Here is a 22282-nt window from a genome sequence, read left to right on the forward strand (position 1 = left end):
TGGAGAGATGGAGGAACTCGGAAGGCACAGATGCAGAGGCCCAGGCAATTGGCATCTGTTCCTCTGGTCCTTCCCGGTCACATCATCGGCCTCTGTAGCCCCTCCAGTGCATCTCCTGGTTCCCCACCCCCCACTCACTCCACTTGCTCCTGCTGGCTCAGGGCCTTTGCACTGGCCATTCCTCCAGCCTGGAACCATCTTTCCCTAACACCCATGGCCCTTTCCTTGTCCTCCTATGGGTCTGCATGAGCTTCCTGTGGCCAAAACAAAGTACTACAGACTGAGTGACTTAAAACAACAGAAGTCTATGCGCTCCAGCTTCTGGAGGCCACGAGTCTGAAATTCAGGTGTTGTAGGGCCATCTCCCTCTAACAGCTCCAAGGGAGGGTCCTTCATGCCTCTCCCAGCTTCTGGGAACCCCAGCCATCCTCGACTTATATAGACACATCCCTCCAGCCTCTGCCTCTGTCTTCACACAGCCTTATTCCTTCTGTGTGCATCTCTGTGCACATCCAGACTGCCATTTTGTTACAAGGACATCAGTCATTTGATTCAGGGCCAACTGAATCCAATATAAATTCATCTCAATTCATCACATCTGCAAAGAACCTATTTTCAAAGGAGGCCCCTTACAATGAATCAGGGGACTTCTACATGTATTGTGTATGTGTGTGTCTGTGTGTGCTCAGTCATGACCAACTCTTTGCAACCTCATAGACTGTAGCCTGCCAGGCTCCTCTCTCCATGCGATTCTCCAGGCAGGAATACTGGAGTGGGTAGCCATTTCCTGCTCCAGGGGATCTTGACCCAGGGACTGAATCCACATCTCTTATGTCTCCTGCATTGGCAGGCAGACTGTCTACCACTAGTGCCATCTGGGAAGCCGTGGTTCTTTTAGGGAGAACACAAATGAACCCTGTACAGGGTCTCAGCACAAATGTCACCTGTCCTGATCTGAAGTTACCCCTCTGTCCACCCTGAGCATCCACCCAGGCTGATCCCCTCACAGCCCTTGGGTAGATGCCCAGCAGTGGGATTCCGGGTCCCACGGTGGACAATTGCTTCCTGAGCACACTGGTAGGATGGGATAGGACAAGCCTGGAGTACGGGTACTAATGCTGACCCCGCCCACAGGTGCCCACGAGGATGGTGGCGTGGCCCTAGGCCCAGGCTCCGCACCATGACCTGCTGGCTGTGGGTGCTAAGCCTGCAGTTCCTGCTCCTGCCCGCGGCCCTGCCCCCCGCAGGGGGCTGCCCGGCCCGCTGCGAGTGTACGGCGCAGACGCGCACGGTAGCCTGTCCCCGGCGCCGGTTGACTGCGGTGCCCGACGGCATCCCGGCCGAGACGCGCTTGCTGGAGCTCAGCCGCAACCGCATCCGCTGCCTGAACCCAGGAGACCTGGCCGCCCTGCCGCTACTGGAGGAGCTGGACCTGAGCGAGAACGTGATCGCGCACGTGGAGCCGGGTGCCTTCGCCAACCTGCCGCGACTGCGTGTGCTGCGCCTCCGCGGTAACCTGCTCAAGCTCATCCCGCCCGGCGTCTTCACACGCCTGGACAACCTCACGCTGCTGGACCTGAGCGAGAACAAGCTGGTCATCCTCCTGGACTACACCTTCCAGGATCTGCGCAGCCTCCGCCGGCTGGAGGTCGGCGACAACGACCTGGTGTTCATCTCGCGCCGAGCCTTCGCCGGGCTGCTGGCGCTGGAGGAGCTCACCCTGGAGCGCTGCAACCTGACAGCACTGTCAGGCGAGTCGCTGGGCCACTTGCGGGGCCTGGGCGCCCTGCGGCTGCGCCACCTGGCCATCGCCGCCCTGGAGGACCAGAACTTCCAGCGGCTCCCCGGCCTGCTGCACTTGGAGATCGACAACTGGCCGCTGCTGGAGGAGGTGGCCGCCGGCAGCCTGAGGGGGCTCAACTTGACCTCGCTGTCCGTCACACACACCAACATCACCGCCGTGCCCTCCGCCGCCCTGCGCCACCAGGCTCACCTCACCTGCCTCAACCTGTCGCACAACCCCATCAGCACGGTGCCACGCGGGTCCTTCCGTGACCTGGTGCGCCTGCGTGAGCTGCACCTGGCTGGGGCCCTGTTGGCCGTGGTGGAGCCGCAGGCCTTCCTGGGGCTGCGGCAGATTCGCCTGCTCAACCTCTCCAACAACCTGCTGTCCACGCTAGAGGAGAGCACCTTCCACTCAGTCAACACGCTGGAGACGCTGCGCGTGGACGGGAACCCGCTGGCCTGCGACTGCCGCCTGCTGTGGGTCGTGCAACGCCGCAAGACCCTCAACTTCGACGGCCGCCCGCCGGCCTGCGCCACCCCAGCCGAGGTCCGCGGCGACGCACTGCGCAGCCTGCCAGACTCGGCGCTCTTCGAGTACTTCGTGTGCCGCAAGCCCAAGATCCGCGAGCGGCGGCTGCAGCGCATCACAGCGGCCGCGGGCGCCGACGTGCGCTTCCAGTGCCGCGCCGAGGGCGAGCCGGCGCCCACCGTAGCATGGGTGACCCCGCGCCACCGCACGGTAACCGCCGCCAGCGCCGGCCGGGCGCGCGTGCTGCCGGGCGGCACGCTGCACATCCTGGACGCACGGCCGGGGGACAGCGGCACCTACACGTGCGTGGCCAGCAACGCGGGCGGCAACGACACCTACTTCGCCACCCTGAGCGTGCAGCCCGAGCCGGCCGTCAACCGGACCCCGGGCGAGGGCCGCAACGACACGCAGGTGGCCGCGCGCTTCCCGCTCGACCTCACCACTATCCTGGTGTCCACCGCCATGGGCTGCATCACCTTCCTGGGTGTCGTCCTCTTCTGCTTCCTGCTGCTCTTTGTGTGGAGCCGCGGCCGCGGGCAGCACAAGAACAACTTCTCGGTGGAGTACTCTTTCCGCAAGGTGGACGGGCCCGCCGCCGCGGCGGGCCAGGGGGGCGCCCGCAAGTTCAACATGAAGATGATATGAGAGGCCTCAGGGCCCACCGCCCGCGGCCCCCGCCGCTGCGCCTGCGCCGGAAGCAGCGTCTCCGTCTCCGTCCGAGCCCTCACCGGATGGCGGCTGGCCCATCTGAAGACCACCTATGCATCTCCCATAGGGGGCGGCCGCGAGCCGACTCCTGGCAGAACTTCCCCGTTTTTTTGTAGGGACCCAACCACAGAACTGTTTTTTCATCAGGATGCGTCTTTTGCAGAGTTTCTCAAGCGTTTTTTTCTAAGGGTGTCACCCTGTCTTCCTGCCCCTGGTGTGGTTGCTCAGCTGGGAGAGGGTGGGATGGGAGCTCAGAGATCCAGGGTCCTCAACACAAAACAACTCACACCTGGTGGAGATGGTCTACACCTGGGATCCCAGGGAAGGCAGTCCCGCCTCCGGGTCAGAGCATGAGAGAGCCCACTCCGTTCACACCTGGATACCCGCCTCCAACTACACCAGAGCACATACTTACACCCAGGACATACAACCACGATGCACAGATCCAGAGGGGAACACACACACACCCCTCATACCCAGCTGACACTAAGCAGGTGCCCCGAGATCACCACGGGCGCTTTGGGCTCTTGGTAGAGACCAGTTCCCACCTCGGCCAGGCAGCTCACACCTGAGACCTGTTTCTGCTCACACCCAGACGTTCCCTGGCTCCCTCTCAGCTGGCCACTTGATGCAGACCTCAGGTGCTGAGCTAAGGTCTTGCTGGTCAGGCTCACCCTGAAGGGGTCCAGCACACAGGATGGCCCCTGACCTGCTGGCCCAAGTCCCTGTACCCAGACTCCCTCCCACCAGGACCTGCCAGCCCCGCAAGACGGGCTGCCAGCTAGGAGAAGCCATTCCTCCAGTTCCTCCCACCATCCCTCAGCTGCTGCTTGCTTCCTGTGCCCTCGCCACCCCGGAGGGACAGCTGTCCTGGCCCCTGGTCCAGGAGCATTGCTTCCAGTATGTCCCTTTCCAGCAGGCCAGATGGCGTGACCTTCAGTCCTGAGTCTGCACCACCCCTGCCCTGTTGACCACTGCTCACCTTGGGAAGGAGACAAGTGTCTGGATGGTTCTGAGGGTCCTTGTCATGTGCACTGTGGGGGCAGTGACAGCGAGCAAGGATGGAACAGAGGTTCAAGCCACAAGGAAGTCCAAACCTGGGACAAAACACTGGGGCAGATCTAGGGCCAGTGAGTGGAGAGTCACAGGAAGACTGTCGCTCAGGTGAAAGAAGGTCATTGCCCCAAGGTCATTGCCCTGTTGCTCTACAGGTAGTGAGTTCCCTGTCACTGGAGATGTGCAGCAGGAGCTGAGGTTTTGCATAAGCATTCAGATGCCAAACAGGAGCCATACATGACCCTGCCTCCCTAGCCTGGTCCTTGCCCCCACTCTTTCTACCTCGGCCAGACAAACAGTTCGGGGGAAGGGGCACAGGAAGTGTTGTGGGGCCAGACCTCAGCCAGAGAGGAGCTTGGCTACTGACCAGGTTAGACAGTATTCTCACGGACCTTGTAAGAAGGCTCTGTTTTCACCCAGCTGTGTAATCTTGCTTGGCAACTGAAGGCCATTGATGTCCACGTCTATAAAATCAGTCTGATGGCCAAACCTATTCCTCCATACATAGAGGCCAGGCCCATGGACAAGCTTGATGATTGACCTGTTTTCTGGATTCCTCAAGGTCTTTCTGAGACAAGCCAGAGGAAAAAAGTGTCTACCCTGGCAATTTTGAGCAAAGGATTCAGACAGAACTTGGGAATGGACACTGGCCACTCTTCCTGGGCTAGAAACATTAGGAGGCCCTGGTCCTGCCCCACATTGTGTTCGTGGGCCAACAGGACAGAGTGGCAGGCTACTGACCACAGCCAGTCCAGGTGGGGACCCCCACTCCAACCCCGTTCATGGCAGGACGTGGGGAGAGCCGAATGGGGTGTCCAGCAGCCCCATACAGAGTCGAACAGAATGGACTAGTTTTTTTTTTCCCTTAGCATCCGCCTGACCTTGGTTGCCATGACAACCCTGAGGGTCCCTCAAAAAACGACATCCAAGTGCCTTTAGCATCATCATGACGAGAGGGAGTATGTTCTCGACAGTGTTAGGACAGTGTTAGGACTCATAGAACGTCAGTGTTATCGGGATCTCCCAGCCCCCCTCTGCCTGCCCCCACCCCAACATGAACCAACACCCCTTGTCCCCTCCCACCCTTACCCTGCTGTATTTGGTTGGAATCCAATAAAGATGAAACCAATTTAATAGCAAACTTCGGAGCTTTCTTTTTATGGGAAGAGCAGGGAAAGGAAGTAGGGGTTTCTGGGGTCCCTGGGGGAGCTGCCTAGCTTCAGCACCAAAGCTGACCCTGAGTAACAGGGTGTTTGTGGAGAATGAACCGTGTGATGAGGTTGGAGGTCACACTTCAGGAGTGTTCGTGCAGTTTCCAGCGCTGCCTGTGTTCACTCCCCTCTGAGCTGGGTACTGCTCTGACCCCATTTTGGTGGTGGTGATTTAGTAGCTAAGTCGTGGCTGACTCTTGCAACCCCATGGACTCTAGCCTGCCAAGCTCCTCTGTCCATGGGATTCTCCAGGCAAGAATACTGGAGTGGGTTGCCATTTCCTTCTCCAGGGAATCTTCCCAACCCAAGAATCAAACCTGGTCTCCTGCCTTGCAGGCAGATTCTTTACTGACTGAATTATGAGGGAAGATTATAACCCCATTTTACAGATGGGCAAAGGGAGGGTCAAGCCTACCCAGAGTCTCCAGCCAGGGATAATAAGTAGGGTGCTGAGAGGGGCCAGTGAGACCAAGCTGTCCAAGGAAACTCCTGCCCTGAGCTGGATCCAGGGGAAGAGCCAAGCGGCTGGGAGGAAAGGAAGAAAGGAGGTGCAGACTTAGGCCCTCCCCATTGTGACTCTGGAGCTGGTGGCTTCCTGCCCTGGGGCTGAAGAGACCCTCCCCCCCCGCTCCTGATGGATGGGGACAGCAGAGCACAGAGGCTGATGTCAGGGCTCAAACCCTGCTGGGCCCTGGAGGCCTCTGCCATTAATATTTCTGGATGGAGGTGGCCTGAGGGCACCCAGCAGAAACTATGGCCAAGGGCAGCCTCTCACACCCCAGGATCACTCTCTGGGCCTTGGTTTCTTTCTTTTTTAAAATATTTATTTATTGGGCTGCACCAGGTCTTGGTGGCAGCACGCGGGATCTTCCATCTTCATTGCAGCAAGCGAGACCTTTAGTTGCAGCATATGGGATCTAGTTCCCTGACCAGGGATTGAACCTGGGTCCCCTGCATTGGAAGCGCAGAGTCTTAGCCACTGGACCAACAGAACAGTCCCAGGACCTCAGGTGCTTCATTTGAACATGGGAAGAAACTGCCTTCCTACCCCGCAGGAGACAGAACCAGAAAAGGGAATGTGGGGGCACTCTGGGGCAACCCCTCCAAGCCTGATTTCCAAGAAGTCAGGAAGGAGTGGGCAGGCTGGGCCGTAGGACCCTCCCTTGGGGCCTCATCTCCCCTATCGTGCTGCAGTAAAGGCAGGTGAAAGACTGCCTCCTCCTGTGCCTCGGTTTCCTCATCCACAGGGGCCACCTGAGTCCCTGGTTCAAACCAGGTACAAGATCCAGGGTTTCCTGAATCCTGTCTTATCTTTGGGATGCAGCTGAGGGGTACTCCTTCCTCAGGTGTCCAAGGACAACAGAAGGGGCCTCATCCAGTTGGTGGCCAGAAACCCAAGGCGGGGCCCCTCAGAGGGGTGTCTGCGGCCTGAGTGCTGTGTGCCCTGGGGGAAGTCACGCCCCCTCTCTGTGCAGTGTGCACATCCATAAACTGGAGGATTGTGGTCCTCTTTCATGCAGGGAACTGTATGAGCTTCCTACAGCCGCTGTGACAAAACTTAATGGCTTACAACAACCGAGATTTGTCATTCAACAGCTCTGGGGCTCAGAAGTCTAAAATGGATTGGAGTTGGTTCCTGCCAGAGGCTCCTGCCTTTTCCAGCTTCTAGAGGCACCGCATCCCTGGCTCACAGCCTTGTCTTCCATCCTCACAGCCAGCAACACAGCATCTCCCGTCTCTCTCTGCCTCTGACCCTCCCCATCCCTCTTATAAGGACCCCCCAAGGAATCCAGGGTCACTCCCATCCTCATCTAATCTGCAACCTTCATTTCCCCCTGTCATGCCACATAACATGTTCACAGGTCCTGGAGATGGACGCCTTTGGGGACTGTAACCCTGCCTGCCACCAAAACTGAGGCATTTTTCTCAGAAATGCCAAGTCATGGAAAATTCGGGAGCATCTGGCATCCAGAACCCTGCTCTGGGCAATGCCAGGGATGCAGGGAATTTGGCCTCAGCTCCTGCAGTGCTCCAAAAATACTCTTCAAATAGAAGAACAGCTTTAGGATCTGCAGAGGGCCTGACCCCGAGCTGGGGTAGCCAGACAGGGCCACTGTGGGGGTCACACACACGGAGGTCACATTTGAGGGTGAGCTGAGGCAGGCATTCCCCATTTCTAGGCTGAAGGGGAGGACTGTCCATTGGGGCTCGACGGGGTGTTGGGCATGTTGGGGTGCTGAACAGATGTTAGCAGGCAACTGCTCTCCTTCACCACAAAGCCCCCCACCCACTCCAAGGGGGGGCCTTTTTGAGGGGGTCCCAGACACTAGTTCCCCCAACCCTGCCTGTCCTGAGTGGAGAAGTCCCCGGGGGTGTCACTGTTTGTTCCACCCTGGCCCCTCTGCCAGCTTTCCCCTACCCCACCCCAGGGTGAGATGAGTAACCCTGAGCATAAAATTTAAGGGGGTGCCCAGATCTCAGTCATCAAGATCAATAGTCTAGGGATCTCCCTGGTGGTTCAGTGGTTAAGAATCTACCTTGCAATGCAGGGGATGCACGTTCCATCCCTGGTCAGGAAACTAAGATCCCACATGCCACAGGGCAGCTAAGCCTGAACGCCGAAACTACTGAACATGAACACCACAACCAGAGAGTCCACGAGCCACAAGAAAAGACCCGACATTAAGCAATGAAGACCCGTGTGCTGCAACCAAGACCTGACGCAGCCAAGTAAAATTTCAAAATAAAAATAATTTTTTAAAAAGATCAATAATCAACAAATGGAATCAATTCATGCCCCAAGTCCACAATGGACAGAATACCATCCTTTTGAATAAAGATCCACTCTGCCTTGGCATGACCCTGCCTCACTCCTCACACCCTTGTGCTGGCCCTCATTCCAACAAAACTTTATTTACAAAAATAGCCACCAGCCCAAGGGCCACAGTCTGCAAATAAGTTTTTTTTTTAATATTATATTACAATGTTATTTAAGACATCACTCTGCCAACAAAAGTGCCTATAGTCAAAGCTATGGTTTTTCCAGTAGTCATGTATGGATGTGAGAGTTGGACCATAAAGAAGGCTGAGCACCAAAGAACTGATGCCTTTGAATTGTGGTGCTGGAAAAGACTGTTGAGAGTCCCTTGGACAACAAAGAGATCAAACCAGATAATCCTAAAGGAAATCAACCCTGAATATTCATTGGAAGGACTGCTGCTGAAGCCGAAGCTTCAATACTTTGGCCACCTGATGGGAAGAGCAGACTCATTGGAAAAGATCCTGATCCTGGGAAAGATTGAAGGCAGGAGGAGAAGGGAGCGACAGGACGAGATGTTTAGATAGCATCACCAACTCAATGGACATGAATCTGAGCAACGTCAGGGAGATAGTGAAGGACAGGGAAGCCTGGCGTGCTGCAGTCCATAGGGTTGCAAAGAGTCAGACCCGACTTAGTGACGAACAGCAACAACAAAAACGTTATTTATCTTGATTACTGGGCTGTTTTGTTTTGTTGGCATCACCTTAAATTCTGTGCCTAAAGTGAGTGTCTTGCTTGCCTCACCCTAATTAATCCTGGATTGGAGCCAAGGCCTGGCTGAGTGACTACCCCTCCCCCTGCCCCAGGGTCTTATGAAGGGAAGAATAAGAACTGGTAATCAGCAGGGGTTTGGGCAGTGAGGAGGCCATTTCCTCAGTACCTTTGGTCCCTTCTGGTCCGCCTGAAACAGGCTGGGATTTGTGGAATCCTTGTCCGGCATAATTCACAGACCCTTCTGCAAGCTCACGGTCCTCCCACTGCATGATTCTGAAATCCACCCAAATCACAGGCTGCCCCATGGATTAAAGATAGAGAACATCCATTCTGTGAATTACAGAAGCTGAGTGCCAGTAAAGAAAAAATATTGAATCAAGTCACAGACCCTCACACTGGAAATGCTGAAGGTCAGCAGGTCAGTGTGGCCCCAAATGTGGGGGATTCCATGAGATGGATTTGTCTCCTTCCCCACACCCAGGGGGCACCCAGTAACGGCCTGTAGACCTCTCAGCCCATCCTGGACCTGCTGTGTGACCCTGCGTGGACTCCAGCCCTCTAAGGGAAATGAGATGGGGCAGGACAAACTCAGCATGGAAGATGCTCTGACTACAAAACAAAAATGTCTTTGCATCTTCTCAACCGCAGTGACTTCTTGGTTCTTCCTCTACAGAGGGGAAGAGGCTGGGTTTCAGAGAGAGGCCACTCACGCCTCCGAGCAGGTAAGGTAAGCCTCAGGCCCTCAGACAGTTTAGACAGCATGTACTTAAGCTAGAATTTCACACTGTCTGGCTTTCCCTGGATTTTCACCATTTCTTGATTTTCTATGTATGGTAATTCTATTATCAAATGTCTTTTTCTAAATCAATGCATTAAGGTGGCGGGGGAAAGGGAAGTGACTTGACTAAATTTAAAAAACAAATCCAACTAGTGTGGCTGGAGACAGCAAACAGGAGCCATTTTTCTCTATTTGCTGGAACACAGAAGGAGTGGTGACTGGCCCAAAGTCACAGAGCAAATTACAGAACTGGGGCTCAAATGGAGCAGTACGTGCCAAGGTCCTGGGATGGGTGGGGAGTGGGGGCATGCATTCTGGGGGCTTCTCAGATGATCCTGCAGAAGGGGAAGTGGCTTTGGAGGAAGTGAAAACCACAGAGGAAAAGTCATCTGGCTGAATTTCTCCTTGAACCTTCACTTCTGAGGTTCCCTGCCTCCCCAAAGGTGGGGGGTCTTAAAAGCCTTGATTCCCTTCAACCTCTCAGGGCTCGGTCCTCTCGGCCGCCCAACTCGTGTAACCTTCAGGATCTCGGCCCGTCTTCCCTTCTCCTCCCATCAGCTTTCAGTCCTGGAGCCCAGCAGCCTTCATGGGGAAGTACTGCAGAAAGGCCCCCTCCCGTCTGGGCCTGTGGTCTAACAGTTGCCCTGGCGTTTCCGGTTCACTGCAGGGACCGGTCAGACAGTCCGGGAGGCCAGGAGCTGCAGCTATTGGGAGTTGGTCCTCAAGGGCCCTCCTGCCCCGAGGTCAAGCCAGTCCTGAAGGTAGGGCGCTCCTGGAGGGGGGCTGAGGCGGGCGCTGGGTGGAAGCAGGTGCTTTTCAAGGCTGGGGTGACCTAGAATCTAGGTGGGGCAGGGCTAGGGGTCAGGCTGCTGTTGACGACCACTTGAGGAGGCTGAGCTCTGCGGACAAGGCCTAAGTACGGGTCCCTGGGTATTGTCACCGTGTCCCAGATGCTACCCCTGCCCCCTAGATGTCTTGCCCTCCCAGCTGGACATTTTGTCTCTATCATAAGAGTTCAAGGTCCTTTCTGCAGCCCTGAAAGGTTGATGGGCGACATTCACCCAGAGAGGTCAAGCAACCCTCCCAAGGGCCACACAGCAGGGGGACCCTCACACACATGCCATCCACTCTGACCTTCCCCCAGCAGCATGAGCAACCTGGAGCCACCCACCAAGATGCCTGGGGCCAACACCCCCACCTGTTCAGCACAGCACACCTACAGCAACCTTGGTGAGAGCCTGGGAGGGGCCTTGGGTGGGCGGTGGGACAGGTGGCCGGTAGGGCAGCCAGAACAGGAAGGTTGGGTCTTTCATTACCATCTAAGGAATCATTTAACTCAATTATAGCAGCTTTTAAAAAATATTTATTTATTTGGTTGTGCTGGGTTGTAGTTGCGACATGTGGGAGCTAGTTCCCTGGCTAGTTCTGGGCCCCCTGCATTGGGAGCACAGAGTCTTAGCCACTGGACCACCAGGGAAGTCTCCTATAGCAGCTTTTTAACTATTTTAATAAAACTCTTTGTTAAAAAAAAAAAAAAATGGATCGCCAGCTTCTAAAAATGAGGAAACTGGAGCTCAGAGAGGCTCAGTCACCTGCCCAGAACCACACAGGAAAGTGGGGGCCGGATGTTTCTCTGCCACTGACTGGTCACTCCTCTGAAGCTTTGTTTCCTTATTTGCAAATTGGAGATGGCATCCTTAACTCGTAGGGCATAAGGTAGTTGAGCGTTGGTATTTTCTTTTTTTGGCGGTGCAGTGCGGTTTTGTGAGATCTCAGTTTCCTGACCAGGGATTGAACCCCGGCCCCAGAAGTGATAGCGCTGAGTCCTAACCGCTGGACCACCTAGGAACTCCCTATTTTTTTCCAGTCAAAAAAACATTTTTTTGGCTACCCCGATCCCACTTCCGTTGCATGTGGGAATCTTATTTCCCGCTCAGGGATGGAACCAGCGCCCCCTGCAGGAGCAACACGGAGTCTTAACCACTGCACCACCAGAGAAGTCCCCATTTTTTCCATTTTAGAGATGAAGGAATTACGGCCTAGGGTAGAGTCCTGGGCACCCACTTCCCGTGTCCTCACGCCCTTCCCCCACTGCTTCCCCCCGTCCAGGTGAGGTCCGCACCCACCTGATGCCCTCCAAGGCCTGCCGCCCACGGACATCTGAGCCCCCCGCAACTGACCCGCAGCCCCTGCCCCCACCCCTGCCCAAGAAGACCCTCACCAGGACCCAATCGCTGCCCACCCACAAAGCCTCCAGCCCCAGCCTCACTCGAGCAGGGCCGCCTCGGAAGCCCCTTGTGGGGTCCCGCAGTGTGGATGAGAGCCAGGCAGGCGACGACAGGGCGAGGCCAGCCCAGCCGCCTGCAGAGCCATCCTTCAGTTCGCTGGACACCGAACTGGGCCTCTCCCTCCACGATCTGCACCACCCGGAGGCCGTGCACGCAGCTCTAGAGGCCCGGCAGCTGGAGGGTCTCCGCTCCGTGCACGCCCGGCTTCACACCCGGCTCCTGGGGGGCCGCCCAGGCCCCTGCCGGCCAGAGCACGGCTTTCGCCTCCTGGACAGCTCGCCCTGTGTGGAGAGCGGGGACGCCCTCTACTACCGCGTGGTGCGCGTGCATGAGGAGGCGTGGCACCTCCTGGCTGCCAAGGTGAGCCCCGCCCCCGCCCCGCCCCTCGGAGGTTTCCCCAATTTCCCCTCCAAGGCATAACCTAGGGCCCTTTCTTCTCCGGCCTAATTGCTTATTTTGCAACTAACACCGTTAGTCCTAGGAATCACGTTTCTAAGGTGTGGGGCCACCTACATTCGAGTCACCCGGGAGTCTTGTTAAAATCTCCCCACGCCTCTCAGGGGCTCAGGAGTCTGCTTTCTTTTTTTTTTTTCTCCTGCCACGGGACATGTGGGATCTTAGTTCCCCAACCAGGGATTGAACCCGCACCGCCTGTAGTAGAAGTTAGAGTCTTAAACACTGGAAGTCCCCAGGAGTCTGCCTTTGAACTCACTACCCAGTAAATTCTGACGCTAGAAACCCACTGCCAGCTGATAGATACCACTTTCCATCATCAACATCTTCAACAAAATGTACTGAGCACTGTTCCTTCATGTCCTGTGCTGTTCTAAGGAGATTTAAACACTTTCATTCAGCTAATCCTCATGCAAGCATTACCATATTTTATTATAAGGTGCTTCTGTTTTATGCACCATCAAGAAAAAAAAATTCCTGTCAAATAAATGTGACCACCAAGAGTCAGATATGTCACCATTTTGGAGGAACCTCACCCATTTGACAGATTGTGCTATTATGAACCCATTTTACAGATGGGAGTGTGGAGGGAGTAAGTTGTTGCTAGCTGTGAGTTCTTTCATTGACAGCTTGATCCTCGTTCCATCTTAGAGGCCCCTGAAGAGTTGTCGTGTTGGTTGTTTTGGGGGTTTTTTGGCCGTGCCACATGGCATGGGGGATCTTAGTTCCCCAACCAGGAATTGAACCCGAACCTCCTGCACTGGAGGCTTGGAGTCCTAACCACTGGACCACCAGAGAAGTCCCAAGGGACTTTATTTTTAAAATACACACTCCCAGTGCCCTACTTCAGCACCTGTGCTTTTTAACCCCTGCCCCAAAGTGATTCAAATGTAATCTCCGGAGTTGATGTTCTCCTACTTTCTAGAAGGAGCTTTGCTGACCAGTACTGCAGCTGCTGGCCATGGGTGACTTCTGAGCACTTGAAATGGGGTTGGTCCTGACTGAGATGTGCTCTGAGTGCCAAATATACACCAGGTCTCAAAGATTTAGTATCAATAACAATTGTGTAAAAACATCTCATTAATATCTTTTTTATTGATGACCTGTTGAATGATAATATTCTGGGAATGTTGGATTAAATAAAATAGATTATTAAAGTTATTTTCAAGCTCATACAACTCCATTAAAAAAAAAAAAAAGCTAATGAAAAATTAGGCAGAAGACCTGAAGAGACATTTTTCCAGAGAAGACATACAGACTGTCAACAAGCAAATGAAAAGATGCTCAACATCACTAAACAGAAATGTAAAGCAAAACCATAAGGAGGTATCACCTCACATTTGTCAGAATGACCATCATCAAAAAGACCACAGATAACAAATGTTGGCAAGGATGTGGAGAAAAGAGAATCCTGTACACTGTTGCTGGGAATGTAAATGATGTGGCCACTGTGGAAAACAGTTTAGAAGTTCCTCAGAAAACTAAAAATAGAACTGCATATAATCCACAACTCTAATCCTGAGTATATATCTAGAAAAAAACAAAAACACTCATTAGAAAATATATATGTGCCCCCAATGTTCACAGCAACATTATTTACAATAGCCAAGACATGGAAGCAACCTAAGTGTCCATCAACAGAAGATGTGGAATATATATACAATGGACTACTACTAATCTGCCATAAAAAAGAATGTAATTTTGCCATTTGCAACATAGATGAACCTGGAGGGTATTATCAGTTCAGTTCAGTCGCTCAGTTGTATCTGACTCTTTGTGACCCCATCCATGAACTGCATCATGCCAGACTTCCCTGTTCATCACCAACTCCTGGAGCTTGCTCACACTCATGTCCACCGAGTCAGTGATGCCATCCAACCGTCTCATCCTCTGTTGTCTCCTTCTCCTCCTGCCTTTAATCTTTCCTAGCATCAGGGTCTTTTTCATTAGTCAGTTCTTCGAATCAGGTGGCCAAGGTATTGGAGCTTCAGCATCAGCATCAGTCCTTTCAGTGAATAGTCAGGACTGATTTCCTTTAGGATTGACTGGTTTGATCTCCTTGCTGTCCAAGGGACTCTCAAGAGTCTTCTCCAACACCACAGGAGGGTATTATACTTAGTGAAATAAAAGACAAATCCTGTATGTTTTCAATTATATATAGAATCTAAAAAATTAAACTAGTGAATATTAAAAAGAAGAGGAAGAAGAAAGAGTTACTTTCACCTGTTTCTTTTCACTTTTTAAAATGTGGCTCCTGGAAATTTTGAATTACACTGTGACCTGAGCTGTATTTCTACTGACAGCCCAGCTCCAGCTCCTTTGCTGTCATCTTCCTCCTTACCAAGTGGCAAGTACAAGTGATGGACACCCTTTGGCAGGCTGGAAACTTTAACCGTTAAACACCTCCTCCCTGGTGTACTGTTAGTGTTAGTCACTCAGTCGTGTCTGACTCTGAAAACCCATGGACTGTGGCCCACCAGGCTCCTCTGTCCATGGGATTCTCCAGACAAGAATACTGGAGTGGGTAGCCATTCCATTCTGCAGGGAATCTTCCTCGACCCAGGTGTCAAACCTGGGTCTCCCACATTGCAGGCAGATTCTTTACCAACTGAGCTACCAGGGAAGACCCATAGCACCATCCTCCCAGGTGTAGTTTTCCTTAAATCATGTTGGCGAATAATATCTGAATTAACAAGAACCTTGCTTCTGGAGTGATCAGCCATAGTGGGGCAAGTTGCGGTGGGTGGGAAGGTTTCAGAACAGGTAGAGCCTCTGGGCAAGCTATGCTGGTTTTCAGGGTGGAGGGGCTCTGTGGTCAGGCTCTGAAGGCCCCCTCTGTCCCACAGGTGCCCAAGCCAGGAGCTGAGGAGACCCACACCTGGGGCCTGGAGCTACAGGTCTCTCTACGCCCACATTTCAACCTCCAGGGGCTGTGTGGCCTGTTGCCCGAGGGTTCACTGCCTGAGGCGCCCTGGAGCGGCTGCGTGGTGCTGGTGGCCGAGGTGCCAGAGCTCACTGTGGCCCAGTGGCTTGTGGAGGCAGGTGCTCGGCCACCGGAGGAGTTCACGAAAACTGTGGCCCTGCTGCTGCTGCAGCTGAGCGCTGCCCTAGAGCGCCTGGAGGCACGGGGCGCGGCCCTGGCCGAGCTGCGGCCTGAGAACATGCTGCTGGTGGCGCCTCGGGGCTGCATGGCCACCGGGCCCCCGCGCCTGCTGCTGGCAGACTTTGGATGCGTTCGCCCGCGGCCTCCCGGCACCCCCGGCATCCACGCGCGGCAGCTGAGCCGCCTGTTCCGAGAGCTGCTTGGCCCTGGAGCGCCCTTGGCCACACCCGTGGCCGCAGGCCTGGAGCGCCTGGCGGCCCAGCTGACCCGTGTGCGGCCCTCAGCGGCCCGGACACGCGGTGCGCTGCAGGCGCTGCTCTGGGGGCCCGGACCAGAGCTGCGCAGCCACGGAACCCCACTGGGGTCCTGGCTGCAGGTGCGCCGAACCATGCTGGTCCTGCACCTGGCTGAGCGGGCCGTGGGTGGGGAGGTGCCCGGTCTGGAGGACTGGCTCTGCTGTGAATACCTGATGGAGGCCACAGCGGCCTCAGTGGACCTCGCCCTCAGTCTGCTGTGGGACTGACCCTGCCCGTGAGTGATGCACCTGTTCCAGGACCCCTCCAAGTGGCAGGCCCCGCCCCCCCCTCAACCTCCCAGGGCTGGAACTGGTGGCTGGTGAATCCATCATAGGGTGGATGCCCCCTTTCAGAAGGGACCAACAGGCCAGCAGAGAATGCAGTTGGGAAATTAGGCCCAATCCCTCTTACTACCCCCAAGTATGCAGTTGCCCCCCTTCCAGGGCTGGGACCTAATGACCAGTGCTCGTAGAGGCTTTCAGAGCAGCCCATCCTGGTGTGCGATCACTGCCAGTTCATGCCTCTCCCAGTGATTGGAATTCTTCCCCACCACCTTCCAGTAGAAACCAGGTGCCCTTGTGGTACTACGGTCTGATGGTCACTGTGTCCGTGGCAATGTGGACACTCCTCCCAAAGGCCCTGGAGCCTGCCCTTGTGCTGAGGATGGTGGTGTGAACTGTCAACAGCTTGTCAAGAACTGCTGGGGGCTTCCATGGGGAGAGAGGTCCCTGGAACCTGAGACAGCCAGCCCACCCCAGCAGGGCCTGAGCTCACCTGCCCATATGCTCCCCTGGTTCCCATGCCCACCCCCCTACTCCCTCCACCCACTATGGCCTCCTTGCTCCCCCTCTGTGACACTAAATTCTGTCCAGCCACCAAATCTTTGCACTGGCTGTTTCCTCTGCCGGACTTGCTGAATCTCACCTCTTTTAAGCAAATAAAGTTGACCCTCCTGGGCGCTCTCCAGCTCCTGGCCCTGCTTCCCACCAAAGCACTTGTAACCACCTGCATTTATTCATTCATCTCTTTGTCACCTGTTCATCTCACCCATCAGGTTGAGTTCTGAGGCCCTGCCCATACTTAACACACACTATGTGTTTAATAGCATAGAATGATAGAATAAACAAAGTTGTTTACAGACTCATCAGGGACCTGAGGGAGAGAATGAGGAGGAAGTTTCAATTTGTACCTCTGAAAAGTAGATACAGGAGCTCTGAGGGGTCTCAATGCCCTTGTCCAGGATCTCGTCATACCCCTTTACCAGCCATGGCAATGCTGGGGGGAACTTTCTAACCCCAGGTATGACCTGGTTCCTCTCCTGCTCAGACCTCTCCCATGGCTCCCTAGTGCCTTCAAAACACAAGGGGTTCGTCTGAAGGCTCCGCATGCTGTCCGGCCCTCTCCTGCCACATCACCCCTCTATGTAGGTGCTTTCTGGCCTCCAGACCTTACCCATTGTTCCTTCTGCTGATGTATCTCCCCGCTATGCTCTGCTTCAGACTCCTGTACGTCCTCCAGCACCCCAACCCCAAAGCCCTTTCTCTGCCTGTGCCCTGCCCACAGACTGCAGTGTGTCCAGCCCTCTCTTCAGACCTTTGAAAGCCGACTCCATCATCAACCAGGTAACCGAATATCCCACCCAACCCCCAGATATACTTGAATCCCTCTGAACTCTTCTAAGATACCTGCTTTGCAACCTATTTGTCAACCTGCAGGGCACAACCCCAGATTCAGCCAGCAGGTGGCGCTGCAGGGCTGCTGTCTTCGGCCTTCAGCCACCCACTTACCTCCACCCTTCCCTGGTGGCTCAGATGGTAAAGAATCTGCCCACAATGTGGGAGACCTTGGTTCAACCCCTAGGTAGGGAAGATCCCTTGAAGAAGGGCATGGCAACCCACTCCAGTATTCTTGCCTGGAGAATCCCTATGAACAGAGGAGTCTAGCAGAGGGTCTCCCATGGGGTCACACAGTTGTACCCCATGACAGCTGGGCAACTAAGCACAGCACCCACACCACTGCAGGGTCTTTGCCTTCTGACTTCCTCAGACCCCACCTCTGCTCTGGCCAGAAGGCCCACCAGCAGAGTTCCCTCCCCAGCAAGACACCATGAGGGCTGAGGATGCCCACAGCCAAACACCCACCCCTTCCTTCCCCTTCTCCCCTGGGAAAGCCCCACTCAGGCCCTGCCCTGGTCCACTTCTCAAGGCCCAGTAAACAGCTTCAGCCTGGAACCAGGCCACTCCAGCCTGCCTCAGTCACTCCAGGGAAGGGCTCTGGGGAAAGGGGAGTGGCAGGCAGGGTGGGGCGGGCTACCATCTGCCCAGGGGTGGCAGGAAGATGAGGTATGGAGGTACCCAGCTAGAGCTCTGGGTTGAGCTGGCTGTGGCCAGAGTGACACCAGGCCCTTACTTGGCTCAAGACTCTTGCTTGCGCACCTCCCTCAGCCCCTGGCAAGCCCAAGGCCCCTACTCCCTTGGCCCCAGAGCCCATCAACACCATCGAGCCAACACAGGTCTTAAGAGGGATAATCACTTTTATTTGGATTTCTGAGAGCAATAGAACGGTAGATTAATACCTATCTTTCCAAGTTAAGAGAACTAAGACTGTTCCAAAAAGACTTTCAAATAAGAAACTCCTCAAAGTACAAGGATAATCTGAATCATCTTAAACCAGCAATAAAAAAGTAAAATATAAACTTTTATTTAGAATTAAAGCAAATACTTCAGTATCACAAACACAATATTAAACTTCAAGAAATACACGGCTAATTTGGAGTGAGCGTTTATTTGCACAATTACAACATGCGGACAAACCAGCAGGTGAGCAGGCTGACGCTGGTCAGCGCAGTTGATCACACCACCCGCACCAGGCACGGCGCAAAGCACACACGCAAGGGACTGCAACTGAGGCCCCTGAGTGGCCCCAGGGTCGTCACACTACTCCTCCTCACCCGAGGACTCTCTCTCAAACGTGTAGGCCATGAAGCAAGCGTCGGGTCTCTTGGGGACAAGGGGATGCCCCGGTCTCACAATCTCAAAGCCCAAAAAGCTGAAGGTACGGAGCAAGGCGGCTGCAGAAGAGACACAGAAGAGATACAATTAAGTCAGAACTCCTGTCCACACTCAGGGCCCAGGGTCTGGAGACCAAGGCCTGAGTCCTGGACTCCATGGGCTCCACCTCCTTGCCTGGCCTCCCCGCTCCTCTCACCCCCTGGTAGTCAACCTACCTCGATCATCGCGGTTCTTGTGGAAGCAAATGAAGACGTGGTCAACATGGAGCTGCTCTTCAGCAAACTCAAGAAGAACTGCGAAGCTAAAGTTCCAGCATCAGGAGCTGCCCGCCCGCACCCCTACCGGGGCCCCAGCCTGATTCTTCCACTCCTGTCTGAACACCAATCTCTCCCAGGTCTAATCCAGGGTCACCTCCAGCACTGCTTACACTGGAGCCACATCACTCAAGGGGACATTCCTAGACACCATGGGGTGGCCCTGGCCCCATCTACCTGAGGCCAGCAGTAACACCCCCTCCCCTCACCCCTCGGGTGCTAACAGCTGGTCCACTGGTTCCCAGAACATGAACCTCGCATGCAGGCTGAACATGAACCACCCGTCCGTCCCCTGGCTCAGGCCTCCCTCCTCCTCATGCAGGCTGAACATGAACCACCCACCTGTCCCCTGGCTCAGGCCTCCCTCCTCCTCGCACACAGGCTGGCCCTCACCTGTCTTTGCTCCCCTCGGGCAGAGCGCCGCCCGGGATCTCGACGTAGAGGCAGCTGTTGCTCAGCACCGCTCTCCAGTTAATATGTTTGGCCTCTGTGAGCCTGGACTGGACATTAAAAATCCTCGTCTTGTTATTAGACGTTAGTTCCTCTGTTACATTCAGCCGATTATCCTGCAGGGGAAAAAAACCACATTCAACCATAAACACCAACCTTCACAGGTTGGGGATCTTTCCCTTGGCTACCCTGACAACCCAGAAAAGCACCGAAATGACCTTTCACACACCCCCACAACCCAGTGCTGATGTTGGCTACGGAGGCCTCTGAGCAGCAGCAGCTCTGCCCAAGACCACAGAGAGCTCCAGGCTAAGGTGCTATCATGAGCTGCCTGGGCAGTGCCTCGCACCTTTGTTCCTTCTATCTTGAGCTCAGAGCACTGGGTAAAACCAGAAAGAGAGCTCCCAGCACATAACAAGTGCACAAATGATTGCCGTCTGCTCAGAGGCAGGCGCTCTGGGTCTGACCACATTCCCCCCAGCTCAGGTCCCCAGGAGTCCAGAGGAAGGAGCATACTTACAGAGTAAAATAAATTAGCTGAAAGATTGTGATCCCTCTGACTATTCCCTCGCCCACCTGGGATCTTCAGGGGTGGGTGAGGGACATCAGGAGCACCACCGAGGCCCTGGACCCAGGTTACTACAGCAGTTGATGGAGACCCTGGAACTGGAGGAGACAGCAGGTGAGCAGCACTGGAAGGAGACCCCGCGGCCTTTGCCAACAGGGCCTGGGGTCCCAATACGGCCAAACTGAAGGTCAAGGCCTTCCAGAGCCCAAGTCCACCAGGGACCTTGTCTCCCTTTTCCAAGGGCAATGTTCACACTGAGCGCAAAAATCAACATCCGGCGGCGGGGCAGCTAAAACAATCACAGAAACAAGTGGCCACTCAAACCAGACGCCTCAGGTGATACGCTGCTTAAAGACCCACCTGTTCCCGGGGTCGGGGGGGGGCTTTTGCCCTTTAACCATCTCACGACTGGCACGAAGTGCCGCCCCACCCAATCCTGCGTCAAGTTCTACTTCCCATTTCTAAGCCCAGCGCTCCAGCTTCCCCTTTCCCACTGTGCGGTCTGTAGCCGACCTGAAGCTCCAGCAAGCTTTTCTTAGGGATCTGACCTGTCCGTCCGCAGAAGCTGTCCCTGCGGCGATCTCTTCACTTGCCTGGAGACGTGGAGCCCGATCAGTGCCCCCGCCGGTGCTGCGAGGCCCGGCCCGCGGAGACGCCCTCCCGCGCGCTCCCCGCGGCCTCCGGTTGCGTCATCTCGGCAAAGGGCCCTCGGCCCCGGGGGAGATTTTCACAATCGCGCAGCCGGCAATGCCAGCAGCCATTTGCTGAGCAGCGTAAACAAGCCCCAAAGTCGCCTCCATTTTCCTCGGTTCCCATCCGGGGTCCCCTTCATCAAAGAGCTCGCGCTCCGCGCCGAGCGCGGCCCCCCTGAACCCCCGTCCCTAGCCACAACCACTCCTGGCACAGCAGTCCTCCGGGGGAAGGGCGATCCGGCATTCACCCTGATAAGGGCCCCGGGCGCCGTCTACGTGGCGCTATCCGACTCCGCGCGTCCTCGGGGCTATAAAGAGATCGCCAGGGCGGCCGCCGTCCCGTGAGAAAGGCTACTCCGCTGGGCTTGTCCGCCCGCAAACTCCACATTCCCCGGATCCGTGGGCCTGACCTCGCCCCTCAAGTCTAGCCGCCCCGCAAACCCGACCCTCGCGCCTCTAAAACGGGCCGTTAACTCTGGTGTCCCCCAAACCCAACCAGGGACCCTGGAAGCTTCCCCCAATCCAAACGGAAACCGCCGTGTTTGCCCCCGCCCCACACCTCAATTCGACCAGGTACCCTGGAAGCCCCTCAATCCAATCAGAGGCCCCTCCGCCCGCTTCGGGTCCGCCCCGCCCCCACCCCGCCCCCAGTACGATTGTGGCCTCGACAAAGGGGCGGACCTCGCGCTCCCCGGACTTCCGCGGCGCCCCGAGGCCTGCCCCCTGCGGGCCTGCGCGGCGCCGCTTCTGGAAGCTTCGGGCGGGGGCGGGGCGCTTACCTCTCGCTGCTGCGGCCTCCGCGGCTGTGCAGGCTAAGGAGCGGCATGGTGCGGGTGGCGTGGACGGTGGCGCTGGGTTTATCCCCTTCCTTCTCTCTGGCGAAGCAGTGGCTGTTGAGGATCCGCTGCAGGGAGGATTTCACCATCCGGCCGCTGGGGTCCGAAACCAGCAAAACCTCCGCTGCGCTTCTCCGCGCCGCCGCCGCTGCTCGCCGTTCGCAAAATGGCGCCGCCGTCGCCGCCCACCTTTATAGACAACGCGCTCAGGCCACGCCCCCACGCCGCGGGAACGCGGCCGCACGAGGGTGCGGAGCCACCGGGAAACCCAGGTGTGCCCGCCCCTCTCGGCGTCTGATTGGCAAGCGGCGAGGTACACGAGTTGGGGCGGCGCCTTGGATTGGAAGAATGCTTCGGGTCCCGCCCCGTTCCGTTGCCAAGCTCTGCGGACGCGCGGAGGAGGCGGGGCCGCCGTGGCGCCTGGAACGCGCGGGGCGCGCACCTCGCCCCGCCCCCCCCACAGCCGGGCCTAGAGACCACGGCCCACCTCTGCGCTGGCTTTTGGGGTGGAGGTGGGGGTGGGGTCGGAATCTTACGGGGGCCACGTCTCCACAGTGGTCCACGTCGCCCTAGTCAGGGTCCCTTCTCCTGGAGCCGGCTCTGGGCGACAAAGGCCACGGATATTTGGAGGAGACGTCCTAGCGCCCCGTCCCCTTATAGGAAAGAATA

At 55.9% G+C, this 22282-nt stretch overlaps 3 protein-coding genes across 3 annotated transcripts; 2 read left to right on the forward strand and 1 right to left on the reverse strand.

The window, feature by feature from the left end:
- Window positions 1-1180: 1180 nt before the first annotated feature.
- LINGO3 (leucine rich repeat and Ig domain containing 3) lies at window positions 1181-3017 on the forward strand. Its single transcript, XM_070374841.1, has one exon. The coding sequence runs from the start codon at window positions 1181-1183 to the stop codon at window positions 2957-2959; it is 1779 nt and encodes a 592-aa protein (XP_070230942.1). The 3' UTR covers window positions 2960-3017.
- A 7234-nt stretch (window positions 3018-10251) lies between these two features.
- PEAK3 (PEAK family member 3) lies at window positions 10252-16780 on the forward strand. The gene is made up of 4 exons (XM_070373982.1): window positions 10252-10363; window positions 10747-10832; window positions 11712-12250; window positions 15190-16780. The coding sequence occupies exons 2-4, from the start codon at window positions 10751-10753 to the stop codon at window positions 15967-15969; spliced, it is 1401 nt and encodes a 466-aa protein (XP_070230083.1). The 5' UTR covers window positions 10252-10363; window positions 10747-10750; the 3' UTR covers window positions 15970-16780.
- Window positions 16781-18257: 1477 nt separating this feature from the next.
- Window positions 18258-21790, reverse strand: OAZ1 (ornithine decarboxylase antizyme 1). Its single transcript, XM_070373983.1, is given in 6 exon segments — window positions 18258-18812; window positions 18969-19054; window positions 19461-19633; window positions 20038-20124; window positions 20126-20183; window positions 21557-21790. Coding segments are annotated over 6 exon segments (684 nt in total). The 5' UTR covers window positions 21703-21790; the 3' UTR covers window positions 18258-18678.
- Window positions 21791-22282: the final 492 nt, after the last annotated feature.

The sequence above is a fragment of the Bos mutus genome, chromosome 7 (genome assembly GCF_027580195.1).
Source record: "Bos mutus isolate GX-2022 chromosome 7, NWIPB_WYAK_1.1, whole genome shotgun sequence".
Taxonomy (NCBI): Eukaryota; Metazoa; Chordata; class Mammalia; order Artiodactyla; family Bovidae; genus Bos; species Bos mutus.